General features: G+C 42.1%; 1 protein-coding gene and 1 pseudogene across 8 annotated transcripts in view; one reads left to right on the top strand and one right to left on the bottom strand.

Annotated features, from left to right (window-relative positions):
• LOC123821184 overlaps positions 1–1,934 on the bottom strand; it is a 43,951-nt pseudogene extending 42,017 nt beyond the window's left edge.
• Positions 1,935–7,205: 5,271 nt separating this feature from the next.
• Positions 7,206–12,964, top strand: part of ANK3 (ankyrin 3) — a 332,140-nt gene continuing 326,381 nt past the window's right edge. For 4 of the 8 annotated variants that reach the window (XM_045842401.1, XM_045842392.1, XM_045842393.1 and 1 more), the window contains exon 1: positions 7,206–7,707. In XM_045842401.1, coding sequence (XP_045698357.1) covers positions 7,594–7,707 — 114 coding nt within the window. In that variant the 5' untranslated portion in view covers positions 7,206–7,593. The remainder of the gene's footprint in view (positions 7,708–12,964) is intronic. The other 4 variants (XM_045842398.1, XM_045842396.1, XM_045842388.1 and 1 more) reach the window with 3 other exon arrangements.

Genomic DNA, 12,964 nt, shown 5'->3' on the forward strand with positions numbered 1-12,964 from the left:
GTGCCCTTATTATCCCAAATAAGATGTTTTGAATATTCCAACTTGACTGCCTATTCTGATTTTATCCTGACATGATATAATAGAAAGCTAAGTAAAATGGAGTTTAATTAGTCATATTAGTCTTATTTGCAGTTGGTCTTGTAAAGCAACATGGACAAAAACACCTGCCAAGACATAAGTAGTAGGACAGGGAGGAAGAAGAGGACTTCCAAATGCACTTGCGGACCCTACGTGCCAGTCTGTGTGGCTCAACCCCAGCTTGATAATGCCTTGGGTTTACGTGTGCTGCTTTTGTCTTTCGTGATGAACATGTTGTTCCATAAACATTTGTTATTGAAACTTACTAGTAAGAAGCAAGTCATGTTATTTTGATTGCATAAAAGGAAGGGGCTATAAATTCTGCAGGTTAGCTCTTTCTGTGGAAATAAGTCAGCCAAATCCAAGAAAATAGAATGATTCTTCTTTTTTTTCTCAGACATAAGTCTCAGCTTGGTTAATGTGGTCCACAATATAATAAAAAATGATCACCTCAGTTTAGGTTTGAATATTTGACTGGTTTACTTTATAGCATTCAGCATACTGTTTAGTTGTCCTACCCTAGACCACTATAATATCACCTTGTGAGTGAACCTAATTAGATGCTTCATTTTCTAGAACTAAAAACCTTTGCTTTATCATGTGCTCCATTCTATCCCTCGTGTACAGGGGCAGCAAATGTTCACTGAGTAGGCTGTCAGGTTCCTCAGTCTTCAAAACCTATTTCCTTTATACCTGTGACTTTTAGTTACCACTTCAAAGAAATATTTTGAAAGTGAACCTGCTTTCCTTTGAGCTTGATTAGAACACACCAGCTGAAGAAGACCTCAATCAATCGCATCCTTACTGTGATTATATTTCAGCGTCTCAGAGTGTGTATGCTTGGAGAGACTTTGGAAACCCTTTCCTCTTACCAGTATGGAACCACGGAACCAGGAAGGATAAGGGAATGATCTGAGGTCCTACAGCTACTGGTAACAAAGCTGGGTAACAAAGACCTGTTTTCCCTCACTTGTTGGCTTGCATTGTCGTTCCTTTGGGGCACATTAAATATGATTATTACATGAAAATAACAAGCATTTAGTGAGATAGAAATGAGACTTACCTCCACAAGATACATAGAAAAATTTATTACATTACTTGGTTGATGTGCTCCATCAATCTTTTGGAAGAGTTATTAAACCAAGTTAATAAAAGGTCACAGAAGTCATAATTAACTCGATAGTATAGTGGTCCCCAACCTTTTCAGCACCAAGAACCGGTTTTGTGGAAGACAGTTTTTCCATGGATCAGAGGGTGGGCAGATGATTTCAGGATGATTCAAGCTCACCTCCTCCTGTGCTCTGGGTTCCTAACTGGCCCAGACCAGCACTGGTCCATGGCCCAGAGTTTTTGGACTCCTGGTAGGAAATAAGTGATACAAAAGCATACCTATTGTTCATCTTTGGCAATAAATATATTTGAATTGAGCACATGGCTTGGGAACCACTCATATTCACTCTCAGCCACTGCAGTCAGTGTCTTGGTTTAGAGGGCTATTTTGGGAGAAGTACTACCCTGATAGAATGGAAGGCTCATCTCAGTTGGTTCATTACTATCTTGATTTACTTTTCTTGGAGAATCTAAAGCTGGGAAGAAGCAGCATCTGTGGACAAAATTTACAATTGGACGTGGACAAAAGATTTTATACCTGACCTAGAAGGATTATTCTGAGTGCTGACCATTTCATTCTGTTTTACTCGTGTGTGCTCCCACACCCGCTTCCATAAGCACTTGTGCACGTGTTGTAATTGTTGGCTTACTTGTCTTCTGTCCCCTCGGTTACTTGAGGGCAGGGACCAAGTCTCATGTCCCAGGTGCTGACCATAGTGACCAGCAGAGTGGGGGCGTGAGTCCATGGTTGCATGAATGCTGCTGTTGGCACAGGTGCCCGAGAACATACCATCTTTACATGCTTCACCTCTTCCAGTAGGAACTGTGATGACTGACTACTAAGTGGCTTCTGATGCTTATTTGGAGAATCATTTGTCCTCAGGAAGATAACTGGGCTTTCTTTTTGTTCATAAAAGCTGTTTGTATAGACTAACACTGTCCTATAGAAATGTAATCTGAGCCACACATATTTCAAATTCTAATAGCCACATTTAAAAATCATTTTAAAGTGTGAAAATAATTTTAATGTATTTTAACTGAATCCAAAATATTCTCACTTTAGTGTGAGTTAGTATATAAAATTATTACTGAGATATTGTACATTTAATTTTTTTCATACTAAATCTTCAAATCCAGTGTGTATGTTATGTCTGAGATGCTAAATTATCATGGGAAATACCTGATCTGTATTTTGTTTCATAAAATTTAATTTTGAAAAAATGGATTCACAAATCCAAATTGTTCCAAACACACTTTAATGTGTGTTAGTATCTCAACTGAGTCTGTTTTCAAGTTTAAAGTTTTAAATTAAACAAAAATAAAGGCTCAGTTCTGCAGCCAAACTAGTCCCATCTCAGTGGTGGCTGGTGGCTACCTTATTGACCAGCACTGATTATAAACTCTTCTTAAATAAACCTTTCCTATATGTTTTCCTTTATTCCCAAACACCCACGACCTTCTAGCACCTCAGATTGCAGCATTTTGGATTCATGGGCGAGTGTCTTTGAGGTCATGTGGTCCAGTTCCCTACTTCTGTAGGACCAGGGGCCCAGAGAGGAGGTGGTCTGTCCAGTACATTTCATTTGCCCACCGCTTTTGATGCAGACTTTGTTCCTAGTGCTAGGCACGACCTGTCTACTTTTAGGGGACAGAGAGTGCAAGGTCATGCCTTCAGGGGTCTTCCACCTAGGACGAAGGATCTGCTTCTTTCTGCTGGCCAGCGTGGGTGTGGTAGTGAGACTTTCTGGAAGCCGGCCCATGTGCCTGCCCCAGGTGCTCCTGTGAGGTCATACAAGCAGCTGGCAGCTTGGGGCCAGCTGGCTCTCCAGTGCTGAGGTCAGGCTGGTTAGCTGGACAGACAGCCTGCTCCAGGCACAGGGGCAGACCAAGTGCTTAGACAGATGGAACCAAGGCCAGTGCTTATTTATCCAAAGGTGCCATCCTACAAGGAATGTGGACAGGACCACCCACCCCTCAGTCACAGCCCATTTTTCTTTTTTTTAATTTTAGGACTTCATTTATCTCATCTGGAAATGAAGAATATGTGACTATGGATTGAGGATTTCCCAGGGCGCTTCTTGTGTCACTTGTATCCACTGACAGGTGTAGAGCCTGCTTCCTTCCTCGTTCCCCACGTGTTTAGAACCCGCTCGAGTTCTCTTGACATCATCTTTATCTCGGATGCCAAAACTAATGAAATGACGAAGGATCCATTTTTCTTTGTAAAGGAAAAATATTTTGACTCTCCTATGGCGAGGCTGCTCTGCTTCTGAGAAAACTGAAGTGGGTGCAGCATGAAATACTTTCCATTCCATCACAACATGCACTTTGCTCATTACCCGGAGCCGGGGGTGGGGTCGGGAAGGTGCAGCCTCGCTGGCAAACTGAGCCACTTCTCTTTTTCTTATCCTTCCTGCGTCTTGTCCTCCATTCTCCTGCAGATTCCCCGTTTTCCACTTTGCTACGTCGCCATGTAATGTCATTTCCAAATGCAAAGCTGTTGTAACTTTAAAATTACCAAGTGACAGTATCATCGCCATAGAAATCACATATATTATTGTTTGTTTGTGTGTCAGTTCAGCTCGACAATGTGGAGACAACAATATAAAGTGACAACCAAGAGCAACCAAGTTATTACTTGGCTGAAGTCATAACCAAAGTTCATCTTCTAATCCTGGCAAAGGTGCATGCGAAAATTGAGGGGGAAATATTTCTGGCTGTGGTCTCTAAAGTTTGTGAAACATCCCAGTGAATTGATTGTTTTTATTTTCAGTGGAATATTTAGTCGCAATTTTTTTAAAATTTGGGGGTTAGAAATTATTTGGGGTATAAACATTAGATACCAAACTGGAAAGTGATTTTTACTTCTCCGTACTAGTTTTATGCTGTAATAATGCACAAACAGGAAATATTCTAAGTGGAACTGGCTTCTGGTAAGAAATCCGGAATGATTTTGGACAAAATCATGAGGAAACACTTAACAGGAGGAGTCACTTTTTGACATAACTTCTGGCGACGAGGGTTCAAGGGAGGCAGACCAGGACTCCTTGCGGCCATGTGCTGGTTTCCCAACTGTGCTCGCCCAGGCTGCCTTCTAGAGGGAGGGGCAGGGAGCCAGAGCTCGGGGGCTCTGGGGTACCACTGTTTCTCTCAGCCAGGCAGCCACTGTTACACAGGGTCCGGCAGAAGTCATGCCTGCTTGAGTGTGGTTGGTAGGGTAATAATATGGGTGTAATAATTTGCAGTTTTAATGTGAACATTCCACCTAAAGCATGATAGGGTATGCTTGAGTGTGATATTGTTATGTTACAGAATTACATGCTTATGATTTTGTAACAAAAGATTTTGTGACAAAAAAGTGACATTATTTGTGCCAGACCCTGTATTTATTATAATTGCCTTTCCTATAGGATTTATCCAAAGAAAAATACCTGCAGCTAATAAACGTTTGGAAGATCACTCTTTTAAATTATTTCGAAAGGATGGTTTCAGACTTCTTATACATGGAACTTTTTAAAACCAGAACAAACTTTTTTTCCTCCTTGAGAGAAGTGGCATAAGAATTGTTTTTCCTTAACTTTCAGGAGTTTTGACACCCCATGCATAGGCCATTGCCAGCCTGTGTGGGTCTTGCCCATCACTCCTCATGGCCACTGTCGGGGGCAGGACCTGCTTTCTAGATTATGGACAGAACTGTCCATTCAGTTTGGGAGGAAAAAAATATGTGTGGCTCTCTTGTGTAAATGTCATTGTGCTGAGAATAAGTACTCAAGTTGCTGGAGAGTTACCTGGCAGGGAGCACACTGGGGAAGGAGAAAGAAGAGGCTGAGACCTTAGCCATGTAGCCCTCGAAGTTCCGGACCCACAGGACTGCCTTCCTTGGCAAGGTCACTCTTCAAAGTTTTTCTGGTTTAAAAATGGAGGACAAAAGCCCACATTTTCTGTAAAAAAGAAAACCTAACCAAGCTATTTCTTAGAAGGTTAACCACTTACTGAGATATTGCAAAATCCAACATAACAAAAAAATTCATATTATGACAGCTTAAAAGTTGTAATGGCTTGTTAAGAACATTTCAGGGAAGCCAATAATTATTCTAGAGAGGAGCGTGTGGAAAGATGCCCACGGCAAAAAAAAATAAATAAATAAAAATAAATTAGAAGACAGAAAGAAAGAAGAAAAAAGAAAGAAAGAAAAAAAGGCTCCTTACCTGTGGCCCATTTTCCTAATTTCCAAGTATCTTTGGCTGGTAGAGATCAATGGGAAAGTGCGGCTTCGCCAGCCTCAGAGGGACGAGGTAGGTGCCTTGATCAAGCATATTTGTAAGTACATTTTAAAGTGTCATTAGTGTCTATGAAGGGAGGGAAGAAGAAGCCCAGTGCCAGTGGGAAACCAGCCAGTTTTTAAGCTGGCTGCCCTCTTCAAGTTGCTGAAAATAAGGAAGGAAATTGTATGAATATTCCTCAAAAGTACAGGATGGTTTTACACAGAAAGAAAGCATACCAAAGTTTTAATATTTATTCTTTTCTCTATCCCATCTATTACTCTTACAGTAAAAATCCTGGCTGAAAAAAAACAACAAAACTTACTTTTACTGTGAAGGTCCCAATATGGTTTATTGCTTTCGGATCCAAGTTACATTTAATTCCACTCCTTCACTCTCCCCTCCTGTTTCCCCAACAATGGTTTCATAGGCAATGGAGAACCATTCTGGAATACTTTCTTCCTGAAGAGAGTTTCTCTGGGGAAGTAAGCACAGGAGCACCAGTACATACAGTAGGCCCTCAGGAACTTTTTGACCAGAGTGGTTTTCAGTGAGCCCCAAAAGGAGTGTGCAGTCCACTTGTAGGAGGACCGGAAAGGCCATGGTCCCTGTACCTGCCTGGTAGAGATTGTGAAGCACCTGAGGAGGGGAATTACCTTCCAGATCAGAAATATAGTATGCAGCGGTTTGCAGGAACTCACACACGGGGCTCTTTGTGATGAAGCAGGTGAATAGCAGCTCCAGAGAACCCCACCACATCCTCACGCGATGCCTTTGGACTTTTTGCTCTGGCCTTTCCCATGCTTTATTCGTCAGTTCTGCAAAGTTAAGTGCACTGATCCCCAAAGTTCTGGACTTCGGGTACTAGAAGCACACACACTACATCTTTTCAGCAGAGCATCCTCTTGTTTTATTCTGCTTATTTTCTTGATGAATGTAGGGTTCCTTACCAGGGCCCAAATGTTTTAGGTCTGGTCTGCTATTTCAGCCATTTCTTGCTAAAGCTGTGGAGCACTGTGTGTGTGTTTGCGTGTGTGTAAGTAATCCCTGGCTTATTAAATTTCTTCCAGTGCGTGTATCCTAGCAGAATATACCCCAGCAGGCCTTGTGCAATGCTGCTGCTTCACTTCACATCATGAATATTCAGAGGCTGCAGTCATTGAGGACTCAGGTGGCAAAAATAGTAAGGTGATTGAAGCAAATCCTGATGTGAAAGCCAATCTATGTTGGCTTCTGTGACTCAGAAACCCTGATGACAGCCCAGACCAGACCCCCATTCTCTGAGCCTCAGACCACACGAGAGGAGAGTCCTGGGGACTCCTGTGAATTGGGCATCTGTTCCATACACCAACATGCTCACGTCCTTCTGTATGATGTGTTGTAATCAGCATGTTGTTTTTAAAAGACAACAGGCCCTTCTGTAGTCTTCTCCCACAAAATGCATTTAGGCTGATAGTTCAGCATAAAGCCCGTGCTGTGGACACCAGCAATGCATGCATTGTTTTCCTTGTAACACAGGCTCTCCATAGCAGAATTTAGTGTATTTTGTGAAATCTTATTTTATACATTTTGTCACCATCAGCAGTTCAGCTAAAGTAGGAACCGCTCCATTCTGTTGCGGGTTAAATCATGCTCCGTGCAGACCTAGTGGTGATGCATAAATTGCAGCCCTGTCTTTTTTTTGAAGGATTCTAAAATAGGTCTTCAGAATTAGTGCTGGATTTTTGCTCCTGCATGTGTGGTGACTCTTGATTTTTTTTCCTCCGGAGAAGCATCCTTTGCAGCATTCCCCCTTCTGAGGAATCACTTAGACACTTCCAGCTGGTGGCCGGGGATACAGCCATAATACAGCCTCCTCTGTCCCAGCTGCCTTTTTCACTACGGTAAATGCATTACAATGGCTGCACTCTTGTGTAAAGGTCCAGGTAGAGGAAGGTGTAGGATGAAGTCTGGAAACCATCATCTGGGTTTTTAAAAGCTTCAGCTTCGACAGCATCTTTGCATTTTGAATGTCTTCCTGCTTCTAGTCAAAGGTTTCTCTCCAGTGATTGGAATGCTGCTGTAAGCCTGATTAGAGGTGCCTGAGGATATCACCTTTTACCAGGAAGCCCTGCGTGCTTGAGAGGATCTTTTTCAATGCATTATGGCTCATGCAGCTTCCCAATTAAAGAAAAACAGGGATTTAGAAATCAATGCTGAAGAAGAGACTGAGAAAAAAAGGAAACACCGCAAACGGTCCCGGGATCGGAAGAAAAAGGTAGCTATGTGTGCCAGAGCATAGATCTAGCCTGGCTTCTTTTTGTTTTAATCTCTTCCCAGCATCTGTGAGAAGCAGTAAGGGCTATTTTTATGCTGTGTGGAGTGTAAATTGGGTGTGTAAATTGGGAAAAGATGATACAATCCTATGGCCGACCATGGCCATAGGACGGGCGAGGCAAGAAAAGAGTGTACCCTTTGTGGGGGTGATTGCAGTGCTGATGCAGAAGGAAAGTGTGCTCTCACTCTATGTAGGCACCGGCATGTTTCCATGACAGAGAAAGGTGTGAAGGGAGTTAAAAGTAGTTTCTTCCCAGCCCAGTCAAGGTTAAATGGACTGCGGTGACTTAGGCTTGAGGGACAGGCCAGCAAGCCAGGCTTTGTACTTCCTAGAGGTCTGTCTTTTGGAAAAGGAGCTTTTGTGCTAGAACTGTGTCACATGTGTGTGTTGCTCAGCCAGATCTGTGACCTTAAGGATGGAGCCGAAAAAGTCATTTCCTGCTTTGGTGTTTGTTTGTTTGTTTGTTCCTTTTCCTTTCCTTTTGCCTCTTTTTCCTATATGGTGTTTTTAGTTAAGTTGTGCAATGAAAATAAGCTGCTGGAAATAACTTTTTTTTGTTGTTAAATACAGCTAAAATCATAGAGGCTTGTTTTTGTCTGCTGGGCAAGGGGATAAACTTGAATGCAGGAATTCCCATGACACGGCAGAGCCTTGCACCCTTCAGCGCTGATGGCTTTAAATCAAAGCACAGGCATCGATCATCCTCTCCCATTATTCTAATGCAGGGCAAAACCCAGGAATATTCTGGGTCAGTGGTGTTTGGTTACTCACTGAGTGTCTGGGGCTGTGCCCTTAAATACGACTCCTTGGTGTCGACCCAGGAGAGAGGCCCCAAAACACTTTTTTTTCCCCATGGCAGTTAATAAAATCTGATGAAAACTCTGTGATCTGAATACAGAAGTCAGGTCATAAACCATTTTTATGTCTCTTTGTGAACATTCCCAAGAGAAAGATCATCTTAATTTGCTCTGAGCAGTGAAGCATGTGCTTTCTAAATGACATGCAAATTTCATCCGCCGTATGCCCCTCTCCTCCTCCTATACATGCCCAGCTCCTCTTTAGAGGTGGGAATCTACAGAAGACGCCTCTGCCTTTTGTTACACGGCAGACTGTATGAGATTGAGTTTGGAGGGCTGCAGTTGCTTTGCTGCAAGAGGTTAAATTTAGATAGTTCTTGTCTTCAGTATTCTTGTCAATAAACTTCTGGAATATATGTTCACAAAAGTACAAACTTGTTAGGAAATTCTATGTAGGCATATTTCAAAGCCTTGCACAGCAGAACTATTATGAAATTGCTATGTCTTGCTAGGTTCTGGTCTAATTACATTGTATGAGGTTTGTCTGTGGGTAGGTCGCTATTGATTGCTCCTCCTCACGCACCTCTGTCAACCCTCACCATGATAAACTGGCTTCTAAGAGACATGGGGAAAGGTACATGCATTTGCATAAAGATACAGGTCATCTTTACTGTCAGCACTCTCTCTAAGAGCTGTCAGCTGAGCCAGGGTTATGTACAGCAGTTTCCTATAGTAACGACAGGCCTGCGGCCTCTGTGCCTGGGCCCCAGTTTGACTTGGAAGCAAGTAGGACAAGAGTGAGGCAAACGGAGTTTCTGGGCTCACTGAGCTGGAACAAATGCTTGGTAGACCAAAAAGCTTTGTTGTGAGTACAACGGAGTCTGTCCAATGTAAATCTCTTAGCAACCAGAAGGGAACATGGAGAAATATCAATATCACTATTGTCAACGTGCGAGCAGATTTCAGTGTTTTGTTTCAGGACACTGAGAGTCGACCCAAAAGTGGCTCACTGGATAATACCTCCCTTGCTGTTATACTTGTTATTCTTAACACAGTACGAAATGTATATTCCCTGTCCAAGCTACTTGTATTAGAGAAGACAATACTCATAGTCAGATAAACTATGGTATTTCGTGGACTACTTTCTATGCACAAAGTTAAGACTAAATTACTTGGAAGTTACACCCAAGATCTCTTTCAATGGTGTAGCATATATAACACTTATTCCCTATGAAGTGAATTGTTTCACCTTGGCGTTTCTTTTTCCTACTTTTTCTTAAGATCCTAATTAAGGCTTGCTGGCTACTTTGCTCCATATTATAGGCCTCATGTCAACTGAAAAAGCTGCTTTTAAATATTTTGTGTGTTGTTATGGGGATAGGTCCTCTTGCTCATGTGCATATAAATGTCTTCTAGGGTCTTTTAATTACAAAAAAAAGACTTATAGGGTATCTAATTTATAAAAGAAAAAATTCGTCTCATGGTCCCCTGCAATTCAGGTTTGATTAAACCCAAGATGAAACTTTCTTGATTGTAGTTGCTTGACACAGCATCATACAGCATAGGGTATTACTAAGGGTTATAATCAAACTATAATATGTGTATAAAATTAACACTGAATTCACATTGCAGCAGTTTTTTTTAAACCCAGTAAGTTACACATGTGGTCTATTGTGAATATTGATAGCTATGAATAAGTGATTACCAGTCCAAAAAAGTAGGAAACTTCTAGGAATTTATACTGAGTTGAATTTTAATGATGACATGTTTTTATTCTTGGCACAACTTTAGTGTTAAGTAATAGGAGGTCTTCCTATTTGTTAAAAAGAAATGCATCTATACAGATGAACACTTAATCTTTTTATCACCATTTTTTCTGGTTCAAAGGGAAAAAAAGAAGAAAGTTTCAATAAGTGTCTAGCTTAGAAGTTTCTACCCACTGCATTTACAGACCTCCCTTGTCCACACTTTCCTTTGCTCTTCCTTGTTCCCGATGTATTGTTCCTCTCCTTCTCCTTTGCTGATGGGCTACCTAGGTCGGCAGTGAGAGGGAGGCGAACACAAGGTAGGTGAATGCCTTTGGTATGGTTAGTATCCGCCCCTGCCCTCACTAAGCAACTTGCAGAGATGAAGTCTTTAGTTATATCCCCTGTACCCAGCTGGGTCCCATTCTACAGGTGTTGGCCAGTGGTGGCCCAAGCTGCTGTGGACCCGTGGGGGTTAGAAGTCACAAACATGCTTCAGTGCCTGTACTTCCCTTGTCGCAACCAGCTCCTGGTGCCGTGTTACCTACCTGTTCTGCCCTCTTTACAGAAACTAAAGTATATTTCAGTAGTGAGGAGTTTTAGGATAATTGAACTCTATTTTGTTAAGTCATTTTTTATTATGTATGAGTGTAGGCTTGTATATATTTATTATGTCCTGACAAAAAAATGTTTGAGGTGACCTTAGGAAATTTATACTATACAAGGAAACTTTACGGAGTGTCCCTTTCCATATACGTGTATATGACTGACACAGGGATGTTCTGGGGTAAAATGACAATTAATTCTATGATTGATGTCAAACTTATACAGCTATTCAGGGACAGAGCAGGAATGAATATTCATTGTTTCATTTTTCAACAAACACTCACTGAGTAACTTCTGTGGGTCAGCGTTGCATTCATTGTTGGAGACACAGCCAAACAAGGCCCAGTGGTACCAGTACTGTAGCTCCCAGCTGAGGGGAAGAAGGGTAAGCGCACCATGAAACACCCTATGTAAAGCATGAGAAGGGGCCACAGGAGCCCACAGAAGGACCCCCAGTCCAACTCACATGGGCTCAGAGGAGGTTTTCAGCAAAGCCGAGCCCTAGAGGAGGAGTAGACAAGATAGACAAGCAGAAACACAGGGATCCCATTGTTTTTTTTTATTGTCATTCAATTATAGTTGTCCTACTTTTTCCCCCATTGCTCTCCCCTGCCCTGCCCAGCCCTCGCTCCCACAGTCAATCCCCAGCCAGTTGTCCATAAAAAGTGATGGGAGCAGAGGGAACACGGGTGTGTGGGAAGCAAGCATTGTTTTGGAATACCTAGAGGAAGGGGGCATGAGTGTATGGCAGGAAAAATGGGTGAAAAGTCATCAGGGGCTGGTCATTTCACAGGGTAGGGAATATCCTCCTCAAATGAGGGCGCCACCGGAGCTGACTCAGTGGTGGTGGTAGGGAGAAGGGATTGACAGCTTTGTGGTTTAGAACCATCACTCAAGCATCAGTGTGGGGTCTGAACCAGGCAAAGACTCTGCCTGTGGAGAGGGGATGGCGTATAGAGGGAGACTGAGGGGAAGACTCAAAGGAACTTGGCAGTGGATTGTACGTAGGATGTGAGTGGGAGAGATCAGATTCTGGTGTAACTGTCAAATTCCTGGCTTGAAAGGGAAGATTAAGAATTATATTTCCTAGATTCATAACTTATCTCCCAGGACATTTTTTGACCACTTAAAATGCACCAGGTAGGGTTGTAAATTGCTTTGTAGGTGGGGGCCTGTTTAATCTTCACAACAGCCCTACAAAGAAAGCATGTTTATTATCCCCATTTCACAGATGAGGGAACTGAGGCATAAGCCTTTAAGCTGTTCCCTCGAAGTTCCCCAGCAATCAGTGATGGAGCTGATATTTCAGTTTGAATACTTTAACTCTCTAGCTTGTGGTCTTAACTACCATTCTACTATTCAGTGTGTGTAGCTAATGTTTTCACAGCTATAATCAAAGGGGACTTGATGCAGATAATCTTCTAGACACATGGAAACTGAAAAAGCAGGCTACCCCCCAGTGACCCAGTATAGTAATGTGTCTGTTTTTCTTACGCTTTTCAATGTATTTTAATGTTTAACCTTAAGAATGTCTCTTTTTTTATTTTGGAGAATGAAATATAAATTGCCAACAGCAGAACTTCAAGTCCTCAGAGAAATGGTACTATAATAACAACGCGCCAGGGTTACATGCTTGCGGTATGCTCACAGTGGGCACAGTGAGTCCCATGAATCAAAAATTTTTTTCCTCACAACTTCTCTGTGAGGCAGGTATTATTTTCATCCCCATTTTTCAAAGCTAAAAGCAAGGCATAAAGAAAATAAATACCTTGTCTGAGGTCATACAGCTAATAAGTAGTGGACTCTTAAACTTGGGTCATTGGACTTTGGAATCTGTGTTTAACCACTGGGTTTATTGAAATGAAACTTTAGTAGTCTCTTTTAGGATTAAAGCATTTGAAGGGTCTTAGAATAGGTTTCAGATGTGAACTACTGAGTATCGTCTTTTGCTAGGGAATGTTGGTGTTTCCTGACATTTTACAGACTTTCCCCTGGCCTCCTCACCTAGGTGCCTATGACACCCATTGGTGACAGATGCCAGGTAGGGAG

Source organism: Phyllostomus hastatus, unplaced genomic scaffold (genome assembly GCF_019186645.2).
Source record: "Phyllostomus hastatus isolate PE091 unplaced genomic scaffold, TTU_PhHast_1.1 phas_contig_38, whole genome shotgun sequence".
Classification (NCBI taxonomy): Eukaryota; Metazoa; Chordata; class Mammalia; order Chiroptera; family Phyllostomidae; genus Phyllostomus; species Phyllostomus hastatus.